Source organism: Podarcis bocagei (genome assembly GCF_964188305.1).
Source record: "Podarcis bocagei genome assembly, chromosome: 1".
Classification (NCBI taxonomy): Eukaryota; Metazoa; Chordata; class Lepidosauria; order Squamata; family Lacertidae; genus Podarcis; species Podarcis bocagei.
The window spans coordinates 103,690,922-103,714,291 of NC_138125.1; the positions used below are offsets into that span (position 1 = coordinate 103,690,922).

Below are 23,370 nucleotides of genomic sequence, written 5' to 3' on the forward strand. Positions count from 1 at the left end.
TTCTTTTAAACCACTGCACTACACTTCCTCCCAAATTCTTATGTGCATTAGAGAAGTCAGAAATATTTCCAAGCTGTGCAAACCAAGGTAACTATTTTAAAATCAATTCAGACTTAAAGGACCATGTATGTCTCTCCTTCCAGCAAATCTTAATAGGATCGTTTTATGCAGCTAAAGGTTTTCATAACCTTAAACCAACAATACCATAAACAACTTCTCAGCACAGGTCTCCGCCCCAATGGTAACAACTTTAAACCAATAGCAACAGAAATTAAGGGCAGGTTTCAGGGCAAGTTGGTTTTATTACTGTGTCAACTACTGACCTAGGTGGACAAGAGGTAAGTGTCCCTAGCTTCCTCCTGACCTCCGTACATTGTCTGTGTTCATGCATAATGCTAAGCCATCATTTATTTTAACCATGGTTTATTCAACAATCCATGAGTTATCTTGGAGAAGAACAAACAAGCCATGGCTTGTTTCTCCCAAGCTGAGTTTGTTTTTCAGCTGCTCTTCCTTGTGCCTTGATGGGGTAAGGTGGCCAAACCATGGTAAGCAAGGCTGGAGTTCAGAGAGAATGTGAAACCATGGTTAACTCAAACCAAGGGTTGTAGTCCAAAAATAAACCACAGTCTCCTAGGCTGGGTTGGATGTTCAAACAAATCACCTTTTGGGTAAACAAACGATGACTTAAAATTATCACTTCTGCGAAGGAGACAATGCATAAACATCCCAAGGCACAGCAACTGGACAGCACGGGTCTCTTATTTGGCACTTGCATACACAAGTCTTTACCTAACTTATTACAATCAACCCAAAGAGGTTGGGGATAACAGGCATAGCCCTCAGATATCACCACCCCTTTCCCAGTGTGTACATGTCTACAAGTTACACTATCTAACACAGGGTTAAAATCATTCCTCCTCCTAATTCTCACTGCTTCATAGACAAGATAGAAAACTGACACTGCCCAGAAAAACAGGAGGACTCAGCAGGAAAAGCAAGGAAATATTTGAACAGAACTCTAGTGCTTTTCAGCTCAACAACTGGAGTGGAACCATTTTTGAAATCTCACATTTTTCCAAACACTTTTTTCAGCTATGTTTTCTTTCAGCTATGACAACCAGTGAGCTAACCTATTTCTTTTGCTTTTAACTAATAGCTGGGAACAAAGGGGACAAAAAAAAGTTTACTTCTTTATTTCTGTCAAAACTTTGTGACAGGCAGTCACACTTTTTTGAACCACACATTTAAAATATTTTTTGTTGTTGTCTGTGGGCTATAGCTTTGTGTGTGATTGCCAAAATAGAAACCCAAGCACTTAAATTCAATCAATTAAATGGAGGGGGGAATAACACATGCTTACTTAGCATATATCTTAAGGGAAAACAGATTCTGTATAAAGGTTTCTCAGTGCTGAAATCTCCCACACTAGCACCTGGCTCCCTAAAGCATCTAATATGGAAAATGGAATTATATAAGTGGACACCCATAACAAGATGCTATGGGGTATTCTGAATTATGCCAATTATGCTATTGGGCTACCCTGCCTGGGTTTTGTGTTGGCTGCCCAACACTCAGTCCCAGATGTTCCTATGAAGTTCTGAAGCCTCCTGATGGCAAAAGTCTCTGGATAATAATTTCACATCCCTGTCAGCCATTCCAAGATACTAAGCAATTAGGGCTCCTTCCGCTTTTCACCAAGCGAGAGAACAATTCGTTAGAACCTGAGAAAGGGCTTTTCTTCTTACTCTGATTAATTCCCATCAGACACATCTTGCCCAACTCTAATTCACTTACAGTTCAGGATTCTGGTTAGGTAAAAGGGAAAGGGAAAGGACCCCTGACAGTCAAGTCCAGTCACAAACAACTCTGGGGCTGCAGCGCTTATCTCGCTTTACTGCCAAGGGAGCTGGCGTTTGTCTGCAGAGAGTTTTTCTGGGTCACGTGGCCAGCATGACTAAGCCACTTCTGGTGAAACTAGTGCAGCTCACGGAAACGCTGTCTACCTTCCCACCGGAGCGGTGCCTATTTATCTACTTGAACTTTGATGTGTTTTTGAACTGCTAGGTTGGCAGGAGCAGGGACTGAACAACGGGAGCTCACCCTGTCGCAGGGATTCGAACCGCTGACCTTCTGATCGGCCAGCCCAAGGCTCAGTGGTTTACACCACAGCGCTACCTGCGTCCCTTCTCTGGTTAGGAGGACTTCCTAATTAGCACTTAGAACAGTCTTCTGGAGTGGGAAGTTAATTGAGATTGGAAGAAGTGCTTATTCCTGCAAACCAAATCTCCACTCCCACCCCAAAGAACCATTTAAGTTGAGAAAGGGACAGGATTTGGGTTGACAGTGGAGAATGAACTCCATTAAGACCTAGATGAAAAGGAATGCAGAATCAGTTTTCTCTTGGGGAATCCTATTTTGCTCTCCTACTGGGCAGCCCAGAACTACCCACCCACCTTAACTATTAGAGAGGTGGGTATTCTGAGGGCCACATTTTCTTCTGAGCATATTTCCAGGGGCCAGAGGTGGCAGGGCCACAGGCAAAACTGAATTTGGCCTTTGTAACCTAGGCTAGTTTCTAGATACAGTCACATACCTCTTTCTATCCCCCATCCCAGAAAAGAAAGAGCACCATTAGAGATAAGGACATATTCTAGCCAATTAAGCAGGGTGCAAAGCAGGGTCAGTGTGGCTGGAGAGGAGTGTGTGGCCTGGGGAAAGTCCCCAGGGCCGGCCAAACAGAGAGGGCTGGAGAGCAGCATTTGCTCCCCAAGTCTGAAGTTGCCCACCGCTGTATGAGAGGACATGGTGTTCCCAAGGCATTTAAAATGGCAGCAGGGTTAAATACAGGTTTTTATGTATATTTAAAAGAAGAAGAAAGGGGCATATCCTCTGGGGGATATATAAAAAAGAATGAAAGGATAAAAAAGTTTGCATTTCCTTTTCCAATTAAAATTCCTGCCACGAGGCCAGAAACACCGATACATAAGCAAAGAAGGCAATTAGTTTTATAGAATGCGTTTAAAAACACCCTGTCTGTTTTGCTTCTGAGCAAATATACTGCTAATGTGCTATGCCTTAGGAGTGATGGTTTCAATCCAGAGACACACGAGTACACCAGAAGTCTATATTGTGATTTCATGTTGTAATCACCCTGAGACCTGCAGGTATAGGGCGTTATACAAATTTTAATAATAGTAACAACTACTACTACTATTTCTACTACTCCTCTTTCTCCATTTTTCTGTTCTCTTTTTATTACTTATTCCCACCTATAAGAGCAGATATGTCCTCCTACCACAGATCAAAATAATACCAGGAAATCGGGTCCTGCCATGTGCTGCACTTGATAGTTATTTCAGGATACGTGCAAGTTTAGTGTCATTTTGAAAGATACATTTTTAATAGTTTAGTATTGTTTTGATTTTGAGTTCCATATAGGGCGGGGGGCACCATCATCTTTCCAGCGCTGAGGGCTTCTGCCCTAGGGACAGGCACCCACCATACCACACATGTCAGCTGCTAATGTGTGATAAAGTGCTCCTTATTTAGTAGATGAGAAAGAGGCAGACAATTAAGCAAGTGCAGATTTAGAGAGCTTTCCCCGGGCCAATATGTTCCATAGGGCTCATCGAGGCCAAAGAGCATTCAGCAGAAGGAAAAGGAGAGACTGGCTTATGTGCAGATACCGTCTTCCCCCTGCCCATGCCAAATATAGCAGCCATTGTCAGTTTGATTGAGAATCTCCTCACACTGCTGATTACGTATAGTAGGGGTGGGCTTATAGGGTGTATTTGGGTTTTTTTTAGAACCCCAGGTCTACCCCACCACAACCAAGTGCAGAATGGAGCCTGGAGGAAAACTATGGTATATACATGCAGTGACACACTTACTCAAGACCTGGGATAGCTCAGTTGGTTGAGTATGAGACTGTTAAATTCAGGGTTGTGGGTTTGAGCCCCACTTTGGGTGAAAGAGCCCTGCATTGCAGGGAGCTGGACTAGATGACCCTCACAGTCTCTTTCAATGTTACAGGTCCATGACCCTATACAATGTTTGTAGGGATGCTGCCCTTGCATTAAGGAATGGGGTTGCTTCTAAGCACACAACTTAGCCCAAAGATTTTATTTTTTTAGTGTCAAGAAATGAACTTCTTGTGCTCCTTTCACACAAAAATCCCCATATAGTTTCCCTGTACACATTCTTTATTTCAGCAGTCTGATTTGTATCTGAAAGTCAGAAACCCCTGCTGATGTACTGTAAATCACCCAGAGAAATACCATTACCCCGCAATGTGCTTTCTGCTCAAACCTGTCCTAAAGGAAGAAGCCCCAACACTTGCCAAGGTTAATGGGCAGGATGGGAGTTCCACTCACCCATTCATTCACTCCCACTGTATAGCTGAATTTCAGGAAACAGATCTAGTGGGGTGGATTCAACTAAATAGTTGCACTAACAGGATCCAGTACAATGAGACCCACTAGCACAATGGGTATTTCCCCCTGCTCCCCTTGCCTGCCCTCCCACACCCCAAATCAGCTCAAGGAGCAAGGGAAGGTCTGCTTGTGCTGATGGAATGATCATAATTGTGCAATATTGAATTACTCCTAGTGTTTATATGACTTCAAAATACAAATTCTGACCATTAATACAGCTAAATCATTGGAAAGGTCCCATAAGCTCAAAGATAATATAGGAAATGATAGCATCTTCAAAAGCAAAAGTGAGGTGGGGGGAATGGTTTAACATTTCATGATGTATTTCTTCCAGTAGGAATATTTTTTATAAGCTGCTATTTGTTTTTAAGAACCATTTTGTGGCAAAGCCATTTCATTATATTCTCAGAATATTGCTACTGCAAAACTGAGGCATTTTGCAAACGAAAGCAGAACAGCAGCTACAAAAAGCTTGAGTATATAGGGATCATTATTTGTCTTTCATCTGAGTTACAATGCAAAGATGCAGATGTTATACATCTAGCTTTAAAACGCTCAATCTATGCTTATAATAATTCTAATAACAAATATGTGAAATAGACCAAGTAAATGAATTTATTTCAATTCAAGCCAATTCAGCTTTGCAGTTTCACTTTAGGTTTGTATAACGCCTAATCACAAAGCTTTTCAGTGTAGCTGTTATTAACTTCTTTCATTAACTTATATTCAGGAAATATGTTTGTTTTAAGTAACAATAAAGGGCCACAGCCTTTTAAATGTCTGGGTGTTTTACCACTGCACAATTTGTGAATACGCAATGAAAGAAACGTAAGGATTTATCTGGTATGTTTACTACCCTCTCTCACTAAAAAACATTGCCGCAGTACATTTTAATTTTTGTTTACTCCCTTGAAAACCTCTATTTTAATTTCAGTTGGATGCAGTAAAAGCTATTGCTGAGCCAGTGTTGATTAACTGCCCCTTTTGTTAAGTGCTCTCAAAGCAAAAGCACTGAGGTATATACTGGAAATCAGCGCATTTTACTGGAGTACAATGAGACACTCATAATAGTATCTAGGTATACTTGGCATTCAGCAACTCGTATATACTAATGAACCTGATACTTTCAGTGTTGAATTGTGTGTGCATCTGTCTGTCTGCAAATACTGGAAATCACGTAGGACTCTGTGTATGTCTGTGTATATATATTAGTATTGAAAGAAAAAGGAAAAAAGAACCCCTGGAGGCATGTTCATGAAGATACTAGAAAACAATTAAACACAAGGGCATGAGAGATGCACCTACCATGAAAGAATCTGGTTGTACCCGTATTGGAAGTCTCTTTCCTGACATTTCTGGACAGGATATGTCAATTGGTTCTCATGGAAGTAAAGGACCTTTTTCAATTTGCCAAGGTCAGGCCGAAGGGCAACGAGTTCAGTCAGGTTAAGCACTGAGCTTGCAAAGAGGATCCTAAGAAACAAGGAAAGTAGTGTTTACTGTCTACAAGCCTGCTCAAAAGTGTCACCCTTCACCCTTTCCCTCCCACCGCTCTCCCCACAAGAAAAACATAACCTCTATAGGGACACATCAGTGGCTAAGCCTTAATACCATGTAGCAGCATTCTAAGTTTTGATCTCTTAAAAAACAGCTGCTAAGGACTCAAGTAGAAAAGCACTGAATCTCATTGGTTTTCTCAGCTCAGTTACAGAGAGATGCAAAGTAAAAGAGAGAGAGAGAGAGACAGAGAGCTGGATGGGTTTTATTGAAAAACGCTAGAAAAGCTGTGTCTGAAGGACAAATGGAACAAAGATAAGGCTGACTGGGGAATACTTTGCTTGCCAGTTTCATTACACTTTACTTCTTTATGCAACCAACTACTGAAATTCAATATATGAGCCGGTGTGGCACATGCTCATGTTATGACATAAAGCCTTTTGATTTATGCAATAGACATATCTACTGTGGTTTTTATTTTTCATGTTAAGATTTCCTTTCCCTACTTTTTTCATATTAAATATCCACCATAGCATTTGTTGTTTTGCTCATTCTGTCCCATCTATTGCCACAGTACTTGGAGCAGTCAGTAAGACTTGTCATGCTTTCAAATTATACAACACAGGTGCGGATCATATGGTAAACCTGGCTGCCTGAAACAAACTTAAAAGGCTATAGAAATATGCAAATGTAGTACTTAGTATCCTATGGACTCTTCTCCAAGCAATGATAAATTCCAGGGGTGTGGTGCTTTAGTTTTCTTTGGGTAGAACATCACTTTAAGCTTAGGGTGTTCAATATTTGAGTTTATTTAAAAATAAACAACCCAACAAGAAACCAGAGCTACTGCCCCACATCTAATCACCAAAGAGTCTAATAGCTTGCAGAGCCCAGAAATTCAGTTCTCTTCCTACTTCTCCCCACATACACACACACACACACACACACACGCACCTAGATTACACCATCCTCAGCTGAGGCTAGGGTGGGGAGAATGCTCCCTACTCTTTTATCTGATGGTCCGTCCGTCCCCCGTCCCCCCCCCCCCGCTAAACAGCACATTGCTGTGTGGTGCTGTATCAAGAAGCAATCTTCCAACAATTAGCTTCCACAGAGACACATGACCTGAATATCCCTGGCTGTTAACACTCCTTTGTCAAGTCCAAGACTCTGGCTAGGTATTGTCTTAAGGGCCTTAACGTTTAAGGCAAATCCATGGTGACAGTCCTTTTCACAGAAATCTGACAGCAAAATCAACAACAATAGCATAACAAGTCACTGATGTCAACTTAGTTGGTCTTTAAGGTGCTACTGGAAGGAATTTTTTTATTTTGACTATGGCAGACCAAAACGGCTACCTATCTGTAACAAGTCACTGATGGAGAGTGTGGCTATGTTAAAGTCACCTCTGACCTGAAACACCCGTTTCCTTTTACCACAAAGGAACACCAACACAATACATATTCTCTTTCAAACCCACTCCTTGCGTTAATAATGAAAGCAAACTGTGACTGAATATTGTATTCTTTAACTCTCAGCTCCTTATTCAGGATGTAACACTAAACTGAGTTATGATGAATATGATTTTCAAAGGAACCTTCCAGAATAAGTTGAGTTGTGCTTGAATAGCTACCACAACATCCTGGTCACACCTAGAGAGGTAGAACTCAACAGCTCCACCTTTAAGTGGAGCCTCTAATATTAAGGCTAAATCAGAGATTGGATCTGGAGAAAACTCTACAGAAGGAGTGGGCAAGAAGATTACTTTTCATTTTCTCCTCTTCCAAGTAACACCCATAAAAGCGTCTTCTAAGGGTCAATGGGCCTTGTTGAAGGGGATGGGCTGTGATGTGGAGGAATCTCTGAAAACTGTGAAGATGCACCTTTTGTAAATGGGGCTACCACTCATGGGTAATGCTACCTCATATTCTGGCACCCCCCTCAGCACTCTATGCCACAGTCCACCCCATTCAGCAGGGAGTCCAACACCTCAAAGTAAGTTTTTTTGGGGTGGTACTGAGAACAGGAAAGTCAGCATCCACCTACCCCACTCCACAGACATTTCACTGGATCCAACCCATAGTACTTCTCGCGGGTATAAGGCTGCCCTGGAGTTAGGAGCTTGGAGAATGGGAAAGTAAAACAAGCATTAACTTCAGGGCACTTGGCACTGTCACACTGGACTTCTTAATTCATGCTCTACCAACACTGGTCCTATTGCTCCTTGTTATGCCACAAGGCAAGCATAAAACCTTGTGATCCAGTAGACATTGTGTACTTAAAACTTTCAAAAAGCTTATAACAAAGGACTACACCAAAGACTTCCAAGGAGGCATAGCAATCACAGAATGAGGGGAGAAGACCTGTTGTGGATTAGTAACTGGTAAAGAAACAGGAAATGGAACGTAGGAATGGATAGTCCTCCAATTGAAGGGTGCAGAAGTAGAGTCCCCAAGGATTAGTATAGGCACCCATGTATGTCAACTCACTCATAAACAATCTAGGGCTAATGGGTGAGCATGGAGGTGGCCAAGTTTTTTGACGACACCAAATTGTTCAGGGGGGTTAAAACAAAAAGATTGTGAAGATATCCCAAAGAATCTCTCCAAACTGGGTGAATGGGCAGTCAAATGGCAAATCCATTTCAATGTAAGCAAGTTTAAAGCAATGCACAATCGGGGGGCACATAACTTTCCATGTACCTTCATGGGTTGTGACTGGCCAGGAACAAGACCCTGGGGTTGTAATGGATAGCCTGATGAAGATGTCGACCCAGTGTGTGTCAGCTAGGAAGGTGGCAAAATCCATGCCAGGGATTATTAGGAGACAGACTGAAAATAAAACTGTCAGTATTATGAAGTCGTTATACAATGGGCAGCTGCATATGGAGAACTGTGAACAGCAGGCACAGGCAAACTTGGCCCTCCAGATGTTTTGAGACTACAACTCCCATTGTCCCTGACCACTGGTCCTGTTAGCTAGGGATGATGGGAGTTGTAATCCCAAAACATCTGTAGGGCCGAGTTTGCCTATGCCTGGTGCACAGTTTTTATCAACTCACCTCAAGAAGGATATTGTAGAGCAAGAAAAGGTTCACAAAAGAGTAAAAAGAGTAACAAAAATGGTAGGTGTGATGGAGCAACTCCTCCGTGAGGAAAGGTTACAACATTTGAGGCTTTTTAGTTTAGAGAAGGTCAAGTAGACGTGACATGACGAAGGTGTATAAAATTATTAATGGTGTGGAGACAGTGTTCCTCACCCTTCCCCTTCATAATACTAGAACCCGGTGACATTTCTCAACCATATACTGGCAGCTGTTGAAACACCTCTGAGGTAAAGTCCCATGACCATTCATTGCTAACTCTTGCTTTGCTTATCTTACTCTAGATAACTAAAAAAAACTACAGCTACAAAAGATTTTACTTCCCCACTGAAGCGATAAAACTGTGCTCTTTTTAAAAATAAATCTCATGACACTGTAAGAACGTACGCACAGTCGCCCCACAGGTCTGTTTCGTACCGCCACGGAGCCACGGTTTAAAGCTTAAACAACACCTGACAGGGCACGTTACAGTGAACATGCCCACAGAGGAACCGTGTATTTGTCTAATGGACTCCCAACGCAGGGCCCTGGAGGATATGATGAGGCAGACTTCCACTTAACACCTAGTGCCAGGGAAGGGAAAGGAAGTTTTATTATTATAATGTTGCCCATGACATAAATATATGTCAGCTGTCATTCCATGTGACATCAACTTTCATTTTACCTCGGGTTATTATTTCAGTAATAAATCCTAACAAGGTGAGCTTTATCATCCCGCAGAGTCTATCTAGGAGGTAAGGACACAAGGTGATACCAAGAACGCGGGGAACATGATAATTCCTGACAGCTGCTGCTTGAGCGCAAGTTAAATTGAACAGTTTGTCTCAGCATAAAGATGTTATAAGGTTTTACATTTAATTTTTTTACATAAAACCCAGAGAAAGCCTAGTTAGGCAATCTTTCACAAACATGACATACTACAATCACTGCATAAGCTGGATTAGTGCTTATTACCATGCTACTAGAGAATTAAGCTGTTTTTAGACCACCAAAGAGCTTTAAATTGCAACTTTTGTCTCTGTAAGGGAAACCTATATTTAAACTGTCTGCTAAAGTCAAATTAAAACAGCTACATCATTAGCATGTTATCTCACAAAATAAGAGTAAATTTAAAACTGCCGTTAACATTATTCTTATCCAACCTGATCAACGTTACAAAATGCTAATGCACAGTGCATTTACGCACACGCACACTATATACCATGTTAGCAAACACAAGCCCGCTACCCAGCAAAAAAAGCAAAAACAAAACCCAACATTTATTAAGTGATCATCTGTTCTAAATATTCGACACAAAAGGATGCCAAATACTTTACAATGGTGTAGTCAGCCACATGCTTTCCCAGCACAACCCAAATTTGCCCATAATTGGAACAAATAGAGTAGGCCAAACTCACATGTGAGTGAATGAACTGTTTGAGACTTTCATAGCCATTAGGCACATGTGTGGTGTATTAGATACACATAAATCTGAATACATATTTGCCTGCCCCTTTGGTCTGCAGAATGTAAACTTCAAAATAACTCAGCATTTACGGTGAATGATTTCTCCCATTTTGCCACAGGGCTGGTGAGCATGACTTTTGGTGGCTCAGTCCTATGGAATGGCTTTGGGCACACTGGTTCAGCACTGTTCTGTACAGCTGCAGCTATAAAAGACCCATCCAATTCTTGGCAAACAGGTGCATGATCTTCTGGCAATGAGCAGCTTGCCAAATATAACTCTTTCCTTTATTCTGAAAGGGAAGCCTGCCCTCCGCTACAAACAAAAGTACTTTTGCATTATATGAGTGGGGGAAAGGCAGCGGTAGCATGCCTGGGAATGCATTGCTCAATCCCATAAACTATTCCCTTGGCTCAAAGGGTTATAGAGTTCAGGGATCCAACAGTGTATGCTGGCTTATATTGTGGAGGTATGCTCTGTATTATTTTATTAATACTAATGCTACATATTTGTAATGGCCTTTGGCTACAATAAATGTATGAACTGCGGCTGTCAGGAATGTTTCTACTTATCTGTTGTTGCTCTACCACGAAATGGATAGAAGCAAAGTTGCCAGCTGCAGGTTTTGCTAAGAACCAGGAAGCCACAGAAACTTAACTAGTTCTTATATCAGAGTGGATCCATACAGATTAAACCAGCGGCAAGTACAGGTTCTGACCCCTTCCGCAGAATGTAAAATAAAATGTATTATTTGACTCCTGATAATTGGCAACATATAGGCAAGAGGATTGAGACTGATGACGAATACTCCGTCTCCCCACATATGAATAGGATGCCAAACTAAAGAAATGGGTCAATTGATTGCTTTGTTTTTGTTTTTTTGGGGGGGAAATGAGTACTTATTCATCAGCTAGCATTATTCATGCATAAAACATAACAGATTACTTACTTTAATACTCAATTATTTATTATATATTAATATTCAATCAACATGTAACAGTTATATTTTGATACTGTATACGAAGGGAATGTATAAATCACAACAAAAAGCTTTTTCATTTGTGCTTCAACAATAAGCAACTTTAAAAATTCAAACAAAGATATAGAGCAATAAATGATAATATATTAGAATCTATAATATAATAAATAAAAAATGAGGACTAATTTATTCTTGACATGGTATGTACAAATGTCAAAAGGCTTAGACGATATAAACTATTTTATAAATTCAGTTTTTATACAGAAACTAATTTGAAATGTTTACAGAAATAATTAAGTCTTACTATTGTAATGTTCTTTATTTTTCAGAAGAAGCCACAAGGGTTGTCATCCCTTTCATCTTAATTAGTCCATGTGTTTGTTATATTTGTTATGTACTTCCATAAACATTTACAAACATTAATTGTTATGAAAAAAATATTTTTCCTCTCAATGTAATTACTATATGTACATACTAATATATAACTAGCAAATATCAAGGATTGCAACTCATTCATTTATTTTAAAATGTGAACTGGTGTCATCCCCAAAAAAGCAATTTGATAAATCATTCAGTGAATGCTTCTTTAACCCATTTTCTCTCTATAAGGAGACATACTGTCCATTGTCAATGCACTGATAATGTTTTGTCTTCTGAACTCTGGCCACAATGGGTCTGCAGTGACTCAAAAGCAGTGCACTGTACTGGAAACCACAGGCATCCTATATGACCTTCACATGCATTCTTGTGGACATCTGAAACTACTGCATTCAGTTAGTCCTGGTTATTAATTCTTGCAGCATGGGCTTGCAGGAGTGCCCCATCTTCCATATTTGTCTTGGTAACATGAAAAGCCTGAGACCGTGCATAAGGTTCCTACATGCCCCACTTTGTATAACCTCCCATTTTTCTGGGGTTATTGCAGCATGGAGAGGGGCACTTGCAAGTGTGTCTTACATTGTCACCATGTTGCGGGAAGGGGAGGTGCTGCAAGGGCTTCCATACCATGCAGCCTGGTTCCTGATAGTAAAAGCAGCTGGAAGGCAGATGCAGATCTGCTGTTCTCAATAAAAGTAAATTGGGGGCATGCATAGCCAGAATACAGAGACTCTGGGGGGTGCTCAAAAACTGTATTATATGAGAAAAATGCCATAGTAATTTATCATAAACTGTTCTGAAATAGGCATGTTTCTCCAAATGTAAATGGAATAGATGTCTTTCAAAAATACACCTTAAACAAAACAAGCCTATGCAACAATATTAATTATGTTGTGGACATGAATACTGTCCCTTTAAAAAATGAGGTTATGCCCCCCCCCAGTTTTATACATTCAAGGTACAGATTTCCTGACTTGTTCCTCAAATTCTGATCTTTTTCAAGATGTTCTATTAAAATTCCTACCAACTACAACAGCCAAATTACAAATTGTTCTAGTTTGGGGGAAACAAGTGGGTTCCCTCAGTGTTCCAAACTCCCATTGTTCTAGGTGCATTTTGTAACAGGGAATTTCATTAGCGCAAGCAGTTTCTGAGCTCTGGGCGCAGTACTGAGCCTAAGATTTCAGATTAAAACTGCAGAGTGGAAGGAAAAGAGGATCTTTTTCTGCCTCCCCACTTCCAGCTACTTCCTGAAGCCTGGAGAAGATACCCTCTTAAGAATATTAAGGGGGTTGGCAGGGGAAGGACTAGACCATGTGAAAATGAACATAATATTTTAGCTGCAGTTCATTCATTTTCAGCTTTGTATTTTTGTTATTAAAAAGGAGTGGCTAGACATTTCGTTGTTGTGCCCACAACCTAGGTTTAAGGTGCCATTTAGCTCCTAGCTTTCAAATCTCAGTTTCTAACAATGTCTTTCCTCAAGATTAGTTTAGCCCTAAGAAAGTAGACATGCCTGTAATTTGCTGAATCTCCTGCTGCTTACACAAGCACAGAATAGTTTTTTCATCTGTCAATAGATTGTTCAAGGAAGAAGTCAAGTCTATTCATTGACCGATGTACAGTGCTGTCTCCCAGATTAGGAGCTAAACTTCAGAGAAGTTATATGCTATGAACAGAATGCTTCAAAAGGAGGAAGAGTCCAACCGACACCCAGCAAACCAAACTGTCTCCATGGAAATACCACCTCATTTCTTTAGCAGAACCAACCAAAGTCTGTATTACTTAGTAATAACCAGACCATCTGGGCTTTTCTTTGCAACATCAATTCCTAATCATAGTCTCTGACCCAAGTTGCCAGCATGGCCATTTTTCTGGTAATCCTTTTCCAAGATGATGATCCCAAAACACTGTTTACATCAGAAGGTGGGAATCTGTGATTCTCCAGTTATTGTTGAGCTCTAGCTTCCATCAAGCATGTTGGCCACTGGTCGAGGCTCGGGGCATTTCAGTCTAAAAACATCTGGAAGGCCACAGATACCCCAACCCTACCATAAATCAGCACACTGCTAGCCATTCCTACTGAGTAAGGCATTGTACATAAAACTGAAAACTGATACCCTATCACAGTTTCAGAGAGTTGTTCAGGAAGAATAAAGGAGCTATAAGAAATTTTGTACTCCAGTGTAAGCAAGGTTATAATATTCAATTGGCATAAATTGATAAAATTGTTATCCTCATTAGAGGTATGCTATAGCTGCTGAATTCCAGTGCTAAATCCCCAGTACAGTTTTGATATAGCTTTCCAAGAGCAATTCCAAACAACAGCTAATCAGATACCGTATTTTGCGCCCCATAAGACGCTCCGGCCCATAAGACGCACCTAGTTTTTTGGGGGGGAAATAAAGGGAAAAAATTATTTCCCCCCCAGGCGCGGGGCTGGGGCAGCCCGAGCTTCCCCCGACCCCAGCCCGCAAACAGGCAGCTCTCTGCAAGCCGTGGGAGCCCAGCGGTGGTTCCCGCTGCTTGCGGAGAGATCCGCGAAGCCTGCTGGCGCTGGGATCAGCGCGGGCAGGCTTCGGGATGCCTGCAACTCTCCCCAAGCAGCGGGAACGTTCCCGCTGCTTGCGGAGAGATCCGCGAAGCCTGCAGGCGCTGGGATCAGCGCGGGCAGGCTTCGGGATGCCTGCAACTCTCCCCAAGCAGCGGGAACGTTCCTGCTGCTTGCGGAGAGATCCGCGAAGCCTGCAAGCGCTGGGATCAGCGCGGGCAGGCTTCGGGATGCCTGCAACTCTCCCCAAGCAGCGGGAACGTTCCCGCTGCTTGCGGAGAGATCCGCGAAGCCTGCAGGCGCTGGGATCAGCGCGGGCAGGCTTCGGGATGCCTGCAACTCTCCCCAAGCAGCGGGACCGTTCTCGCTGCTTGCGGAGAGATCCGCGAAGCCTGCAGGCGCTGGGATCAGCGCGGGCAGGCTTCGGGATGCCTGCAACTCTCCCCAAGCAGCGGGACCGTTCCCGCTGCTTGCGGAGAGATCCGCGAAGCCTGCAGGCGCTGGGATCAGCGCGGGCAGGCTTCGGGATGCCTGCAACTCTCCCCAAGCAGCGGGAACGTTCCCGCTGCTTGCGGAGAGATCCGCGAAGCCTGCAGGCGCTGGGATCAGCGCGGGCAGGCTTCGGGATGCCTGCAACTCTCCCCAAGCAGCGGGAACGTTCCCGCTGCTTGCGGAGAGATCCGCGAAGCCTGCAGGCGCTGGGATCAGCGCGCGCAGGCTTCGGGATGCCGGCAACTCTCCCCAAGCAGCGGGAACGTTCCCGCTGCTTGCGGAGAGATCCGCGAAGCCTGCAGGCGCTGGGATCAGCGCGCGCAGGCTTCGGGATGCCGGCAACTCTCCCCAAGCAGCGGGAGCATTCCCGCTGCTTGGGTAGAGGTCCGCGAAGCCTGGAGAGCGAGAGGGGTCGGTGCGCACCTACCGCTCTCGCTCTCCAGGCTTCAGCGAAAGCCTGCATTCGCCCCATAAGACGCACCCACATTTCCCCTTCATTTTTGGAGGGGGAAAAGTGCGTCTTATAGGGCGAAAAATACGGTAAGTATTTTTATATTAAGCTGTAACATCAAGAAGTAAACTTTAAAAAGATTTTGAGATAGACTTCTGAGATTTAACGAAAGAGCCTTTAAAGACTGCTTTTATTTTTAGGTAACTTCATTCAAGCTTCCTGAGTTTTATGAGGAGTATGGTAATAATTTTCTCCTCCCTTTGTAGTTAAGTTTAGCCACAATTAATTACTGGCAGATATACATTTTCACTTTTAGACCTGATGATTCACCACGAGCCATTAGATTACCTTCTTTGCTTCCATCAAGGGACATACCAAATAAGTAGGGTGACCTTTTTTTCTTTTAAGAAAAAAGAAATGGACTAGCTTCTGTTTCTGAGAGAATATGCAAGCTTATCTGCAGACACAAATATGCAAACTCATCTACGGTACACTGTAACAAAGACAGCAACCTTGTGCATAAATAAATCTACAGAAATTCCACTGAAATGAAAACACTTCATGCACAAATAAATATGCAAGCTGTAAAACTGAGGCTATGCACTCTGACCTGGAAACAAGGTCCACCGAAAATATTCAGCCTTTCCCCCCTATGTAAACTTGCATATGATTGCACTGTAAGATTATTTTAATGTGCCATATGATCAGGGAAGGGTTATTTTATTACCAGTATAATCTTAGCAGAACATAAACCAAGTGCAAAGTTTACCCCAGCTTCTTAGGGTTGGGGCACCTTATTTGAAAGTTTCCCTATTCTATAACCTTGCTAGCCTTGTGAGTGGGCAAGGAACACCTACTTATGAAAGATCTGCCATAATTATTTGGAAATGTCAGAAATACACAGAGTCAAGGGGTTGTAAAACCTAGTTGAATACCATCCAGAAAGACCGCAGTGGTCTTTCTGGAAGGTGGTCAGTACAAAGCATGCAAATGTACTTCTCTTCATATGATCTTACATTCCCACAAGATGTAGTGAGGCTACCAGCTTGGATGGCTTTAAAAGAGGACTATTCATGTGGGATGAAGGCTATCCAACAATGGCAACCAGCCAGATGGTGATGTTCTCCTTGCACTGTTGAAGGCAGAATGCTTCTGAATACCAGTTGGTAGGAACTGCAAGCGGGCAGCATCATGCTGCACTAGGGCCCTGTCTTCCCAAGGGCATTCAGTTGGACACTGTGAAAGCAGAATGCTAGACTAGATGGCCCTTAACGCTTTTAGGGGATGGCTCACTGCATGAATTCCACCAGCTACTTTTCTCAGTATGACTGCTCTAAACATGCTTGTGCATGTGACTGCATGTAGAAAAGGAGCATGTGACCCAGCACATGTGACCCAGGTACACTAACAAAGACATTTCTGTGACCCAGTTCTTATATTTGGAACTGGGTTTGTGACTGCAATAACTCCAAACTGCCAATACAGTTGTATAAATGGTTCTCATATGTACCCAGAATCCGGATACTTCCAAATCATGTATCTCTCATCTGGAGAATATCATGAGATGACAATAATGTATATGAAAATTGGACCATATGTCAAATCCAAAGAGGAGAGCTGCAGGAGTTGTCAAATTCCGTTATCTTCTAGAATGGGATTATAGCATATAACAATAGCTAAGCACTCCTACTTCCCTGAGCACTAAGAAATCCAGGGGAATATTATTACCAGGGTAACTTTCCTTTGGATGCCATGAGGAGGAGGACACACTGGCATCTTATGGGGTCTTTGTAATATTTATTTACAAATATACAATGAGAGCACCAGGCGTGCCAGGTTCCGCTCCACATTGGGAGTGCCTGGTGCGCATGTGTTAGGTCATATGCACTGCACACATGTCACACGGTGTGACAGGTCCCATCAGACCCTCCCACGGCTGCAATGGGCTCCACTGGGACTTAGCACACCATGTGACATCACACGTGCGACGCATTGGGTTGCCCAGTCAGGCATCCACAGTGGAATTTTTGGTGGGTGTCTCAGCACCCAGGGCCCTCCATAGATGACACCTGTGGAAAGCATTCTGGAAGCAGATTCCAAAGATGGACAGCAGAACTGCTAATCCCGTTAGGTTTCCAAAAAAGGAAACTGTAAGGTGCTTCATCTTCAGAAAACTGCATGTAAAAATAAATAAATAAATCATGTTTTGCTTCTACCTGTGGGTTGTATCAAACTAAGTTATTCTCTGAAACAACCCATTGAAATTAATGGACCTAAGTGAGTCATGACTATTCATTTTGGTGGCCCTATATTCAGTATGACTAGCATTGGTTAAAACGTTGCATTTTTGTCTCCACCACCCCTGATGCATGTCTTGAAGAAAGGCTGGAGAAAAATTAAGGAATATTAATCTTTAAAACCCCTTTCGGAGGGTTCCCTGGAAGAGCTGCTCCCTGCTATACAGGCCCTTTCCCACCTGGCTTAGGAAGGAAGGGCCCTGACTGACTCCAGCTACAAAAGCTGAGGCTGCTGAAGAGGCCAGAGACCATCTTGGCTATCTCTTAGACCCAGGTTACCAAGCCTGAGCTTTAACAGACACTGCTCACCATGAACCCCCATTAGCAAGAATGGCAGTAGACATGTTCTACTACGCTTATGATGATATTTTATTTTCTTGCAAGCTATGCCATTTTAAATGTGCATTTTATATTTTACTTCCTTTAGTAGTGTTTTCTTTCAAAATGCTTGAAACACTTTTTTTGTTCACTTTGCTGAGTTAAATGTGCATTCTGTAGTTGACCTCCTTTGTAATGTTTTATTTTGAAATCTTTAAAGATAATATTTTAGCTTCCTGTAAATTACATTGTTTTGAATGCATACTTTATGTTTGACTTTCTACAATAATGTTTTATTCAGTATTTTAACGTAGGTTGTAAACCTCTTTGAGATTTTCTTATTAAAAGTATAAAGCGGTGTAGAAATGAGCAATTGTAATCATAATAAAGCTTATTTGTTGTATCAATTGAGCTTAACCCAAACTAACTATTCCCGCCAAATGTTTTTATAACATAAAACCGTATTCCCACTGTAGGAGAACAAGGTAATTTTTTTGGGGGGGGGCGGGCTTGAAACAGGATTTTCCCAAGAAAGCTGAGATAGTCCTTGAAAATCGAAGATTGTCACAAAACCTGAGCAGCTGGCAACTCTGTCACCATGAAGTATCCATATGGAAGACCGAGATGTGTCAAACTACCCAAAACGGTTTTGGATAGTGTAGAGAGACTGAATAAATAATTCAGTATCTTCAACACTTTCAACAGCAGGTAGTGGATATGCTACCTGCTTCTATGATGTGCCAAAATGTAACATGTGAGAGAAGGAGAGAAAGAATGCCTTTTTCTTCAAACTGTTGCCATGTGGATATATTGCTTGAGGAAGTTCTCATTCTGGAGGCATATGATGCCTATCACAGGTTTGTCAGCAGCAAGCAACATGGAGTTTGTTAGCAGAAGTATGGCTGAAAATAAATAGCTGACAAACAACTTTGTAATAAGTGTACATAATACTTTCATTTTTCTCATATTAACCAGCAAATCAAATCGGTTTTCCTTTTTCTTCTTCTTTCTAAAAATCAGGATATTCAAAGACAACGCTTACAGAACAAACATAAGGCAGTCTTTTCAGATATGCATATGTAATTTTTACTTATTACTATTTAAATTAATGTTTTACACAGACAGAAATTACAAAATGCTAAGTGAAATGGCCATGTGTGCATATGTGAAGAGATGGAAGGACAGACAGAAACACACGTACACACACAAGGCTGCTTCTTTATTCATTTTGTAATTTCTGACCGTGATAAAATAGCAACCATAAAATGGAATATATTCTTCCTTTGCATCCTTATCTTAAACAGGCAAAATGTAAAGTAGGAGGAAATGTTGCAAAAAAGTTTGTTTGAAAACAGACTATATAATCACACAAATTATTAAAAACTATAATCCATAGGATCACAGTCTATGACTGGCATTTAAAGATTCGTCTGGTTTTTAGCGTTTAGTTCACAAGGGCTGGTTCATACACTCACACCTGCGTTTTGATGTCTACAGCTGGGAGACACGCAACAGGGACAGAAGTAACACAAAGAAAAAGTGCAAGTATTGCCACAGTATTTGAAAATGCTCAGTATCTGACCAATACCTGCATGCAGTTTCTGAGACCCAACTCTTCCCTTCATTGACAGCATGTCTGATGTGGAAAAGAGAGGGATGGTTTTTTTTAAAATGTGGTGCCCCAAAGTGTGTGGTGCAACAGCTTCTCAAGGAAGGTTCTTCATGACACCTCCCCCCCAAAACACACACATATATATGGGTTTTAAGATTATTTTATTCAGGTGGGTATTTTTACATGGAATCTACAATTTTTAGTTGTCTCCTTGTAAGCTGCCTTGAAGAGCATGGTATAAAAATAAATAAATAAATAAAATTTGTCTTTAGCATTAAATCGAGCAGGAGGAAGTACGCAAGTGCTCTGCTGTAGTGTATTCTGTCAGGTCCGTTCACGTGTTTGCGAAATACTGTAATTTAGATTTAGTGAAATGTTTTCCCAAGCCTCTAATGCAGATCTGGGGGTCATGGCATGGGAGGAATTAAGAGAATGGAAGTTCTATTGCACAAGCAGATATTCCACTCGCACAGGTATGTGATCTTGGACAGAGGACTAGTCTTTTCTCAACCTTTTATTTTATGTTTCAGGGTTTTTTAAAAGCAAGTTAGAACTGGACTTTAATATAAAATTTCATCTTCTCCAAATGCACTGGTTTTCTCGGCAGAGACTTTCTAACCAAGATCAGCGCCTCTTGCTGACTCTAATGGTGACAAGTAGCTAAAACAGCAAAGCACCATAATAGAGTCAGTCTTGTATCAACAATGTAATAAATGTTTGATACATTAGTTTATTATTGACCCTTTAGTAACATTACAAACAAAAACAGCATCCCTCTATTACTACTACTACTGCTACTACTACTACTACTATTATTATTATGTGTGGTTTTACAGATCCTAATCAGACTCAGGCTGGACAATCTCCTATCTTGTGAAAAAGTCAATTTGTAATACATCTAAACTGTATTCCTTATGGAGTAGAAACGTCCTTCTACATGTTCCTTTTTACTAAGAAAAAATAAATGTAGCATCAGAAAAAAAAGCCCCAGATATACTAGAGAAGATTCTCAAGGTCCAGGATATTTATTTGATTTTTTCATCTCCCTATCTCCCAGTCCACCCTCAGTCTCCAATTGTGCCATGATTCTTATTATCATGTTGCAATGGGTTCTTTCCGGATTTCACATATCTCAGTAGGCTGAGCACAAAACCAAGTCTTAATCAACTTGCCTCAGCAATTAAGGTTTCTACACACTGACCCCCTATTCCAGCACATGCTCTGCAAGTAACCTAGTTCCTTGGACACTCAAAAATGCACCGTTCAATGAAAGGGAAACGGTTGTCTATTTCTACCTCTTCCAGGAAAACATACAGCTCTGTGCCAGGGCGCATATACCCAAATTCAACATAATCTTTATTCCCCCTGCGTTAAGTATGGTATGCATTTAGCATCATGTACCTCTCTGTTTCCTCCATGAGTAATAACTTGGTTCAGGTGTTATTAATAAAATCAGTTTTATTTTAAATAAGGATGCTATTCCATAACCTTTGAAGCTCACACATCAGCCTAACTTGGCCCAGCTTTAGCTCATCTGGTCTTTAAAATTGTTCCTTTCATGTGGTTGGCCCATGAGCCATGCATACTGCCTCTCCATCAGGCCACTGTACACCAGCAGTGCGAGGGTGATTTGCATGATCTGCATTGTGCCGTTTGAGCTTCCATGGTCTCTTAAGAGCCATGTACAAAAGAAAGCACTGCCAAGTAACGTAGAAGAGTTTAGTTAAAGCAGATGAGACTATTTTAAGTTGAGCTGCCTATAACAACAACAACAACAACAAAACAACAACAAGAAGACTAAAGACAGAAGTTTTAGGGAGAGCCTGTTGAATCTATTTGTAGAGATTCTGAACAAGAGATTGGCAATTACCCTTTTTAAAAAGGAGGCAGCTTTTAGAGAAATGAAGCAAAAACAACAACCCAGTGTATTTAAAATACAGAATCAGACTTCCATAAACTTTTCTTGCATCTCTGAGTTTTTGGCATCATGCTGTGCTGCCAATGTAATTATTCCATAGGCCATAAATGGATACGATGACATTAGATTTTCTACTTTTATTATACTTAGATTTAAGACAAAATTAAAGCAAATTGCTTTGATTGCCTAATTCTTTTTTTCCTCCTGAAAATGCCCTGTATTTTAATCAAATGTGATCAATAAAAGCTGTTGGATAGGTCATTATTACGCAAATACCACTGCAGTGGTCTCAATTAGAAGTCAAGAAAAAAGGGGAAAGTACCAAAATCCACCCAGTCTTCATGAAAAACAAACACTGGATTTATATAAATAACCATAATGGGTTGCTTACCTTTCCAGGACACACTTTCATCCTGCAAATGCAGACACACGCCTGGCTTCTACCGGACAGCACACTTTCCTGTTTGTAGTCTGAAGAACATCAGAGTCCTTCTGGATTAGAACAAAAGCCTTATGCCCCTAGGAAGCTCCAAAGCAGGACCTGAGTTCAACAGCACTCTCCCTACTTGCCCCCCAGTAACTGGTATTCAGAGGCTTACTGCCTCCCACAGTGGAAATACAGCAGAACCATCATGACCATTAGTCACTGATAGCTTTATCTTCCATGAATATGTCCAGTCCCCTTGTAAAGCCATCTAGGTTTGTGGCTATCAGTACATCTTACATTAACAAATCATACAATATCCTTGGTGAGGTGTGGCGCCCAGAATTGTACACAGTATTTCAAGTGTGGTCGCACCCTGTATTTGTGTTATGGTATTATGATATTCAATGTTTTATTTTAAATTATTTCAAATTTCTTTCCAAATGATGCCTAAGATGGAATTCTCTTTTTTTGGGTGTTGTTTTTTACAGCAGCCACAAATTGGATTACAGTAGTACCTCGGGTTAAGAACTTAATTCATTCTGGAGGTCCGTTCTTAACCTGAAACTGTTCTTAACCTGAGGTACCACTTTAGCTAAGGGGGCCTCCCGCTGCCACCACACGATTTCTATTCTCATCCTGAAGCAAAGTTCTTAACCCGAGGTACTATTTCTGGGTTAGCGGAGTCTGTAACCTAAAGCATCTGTAACCTGAAGCGTCTGTAACCCGAGGTACCACTGTACAGTTTTATTACACTATCTATCACAACTCAATATCCCTTTCCAGGCCAATCACTACTATTTCAGACTCCCTCCAAATATAGGTGGAGTTGGGATTTTTGTCCCATAAGAATCGCTTTAAACTTGCTTACACTGAATTGCATTGGCCATTTTAATGCTCACTCCCTTAGTCTGGAGAAATTTTTTGGAGGTCCTTTCAATTCCTTTTTGCTTTACTACCCTGAATAATTTGGTATCATCTGAAGGCTTGGCCACCTTGCAGATCACCCCCAACTCCACGTCAATTATGAACAAGTCAAAGAGCACAAGTCCCATTTTATATCTTTTGGGGACTGTAATACTTATTTACATCCCTCCATAGCAAGAATGGTCTAGTCATTCCCACTCTCTATTTCCTGTTCTTTGACCAATTTTAAGATGACTTTTCTACTTATCCCATGACAAGAGCTTGTTTGGAGAGCTTTTTCAAAGTCCAAGCATACAATGCCTACCATATATCAATCCTATATGCATGATTGGTGACACACTCCTTCATTCCATTTCATCTGTAGTTTAGCTTAAACTCTGTTACAGCATGGGCTGTAATTATGAGGCAGACTGACAACATGCAGATGACACAATAAAGCATAGTTTAGCATGACTACCAAGACCTTTTCACTCACACATTCCCTGCTTCTCTTGCAGTGAGGAGTTGAGAAGTTTTCACTTTCAATTTCCGCTAACTATAGTT

General features: G+C 41.5%; 1 protein-coding gene across 15 annotated transcripts in view; it reads right to left on the bottom strand.

Annotated features, from left to right (window-relative positions):
- GTDC1 (glycosyltransferase like domain containing 1) overlaps positions 1 to 23,370 on the bottom strand; it is a 246,325-nt gene that overhangs the window by 137,051 nt on the left and 85,904 nt on the right. For 13 of the 15 annotated variants that reach the window (XR_014001624.1, XR_014001625.1, XM_081167720.1 and 10 more), the window contains one exon: positions 5,742 to 5,909. The exons of the other annotated variants lie outside the window; for them this stretch is intronic. Coding sequence is in view for 11 of the 13 variants with exons in the window: in XM_081167720.1 (XP_081023846.1) it covers positions 5,742 to 5,909 (168 nt within the window). In the remaining 2 variants the exon portion in view is untranslated. The remainder of the gene's footprint in view (positions 1 to 5,741; positions 5,910 to 23,370) is intronic. 15 annotated transcript variants of the gene reach the window in all.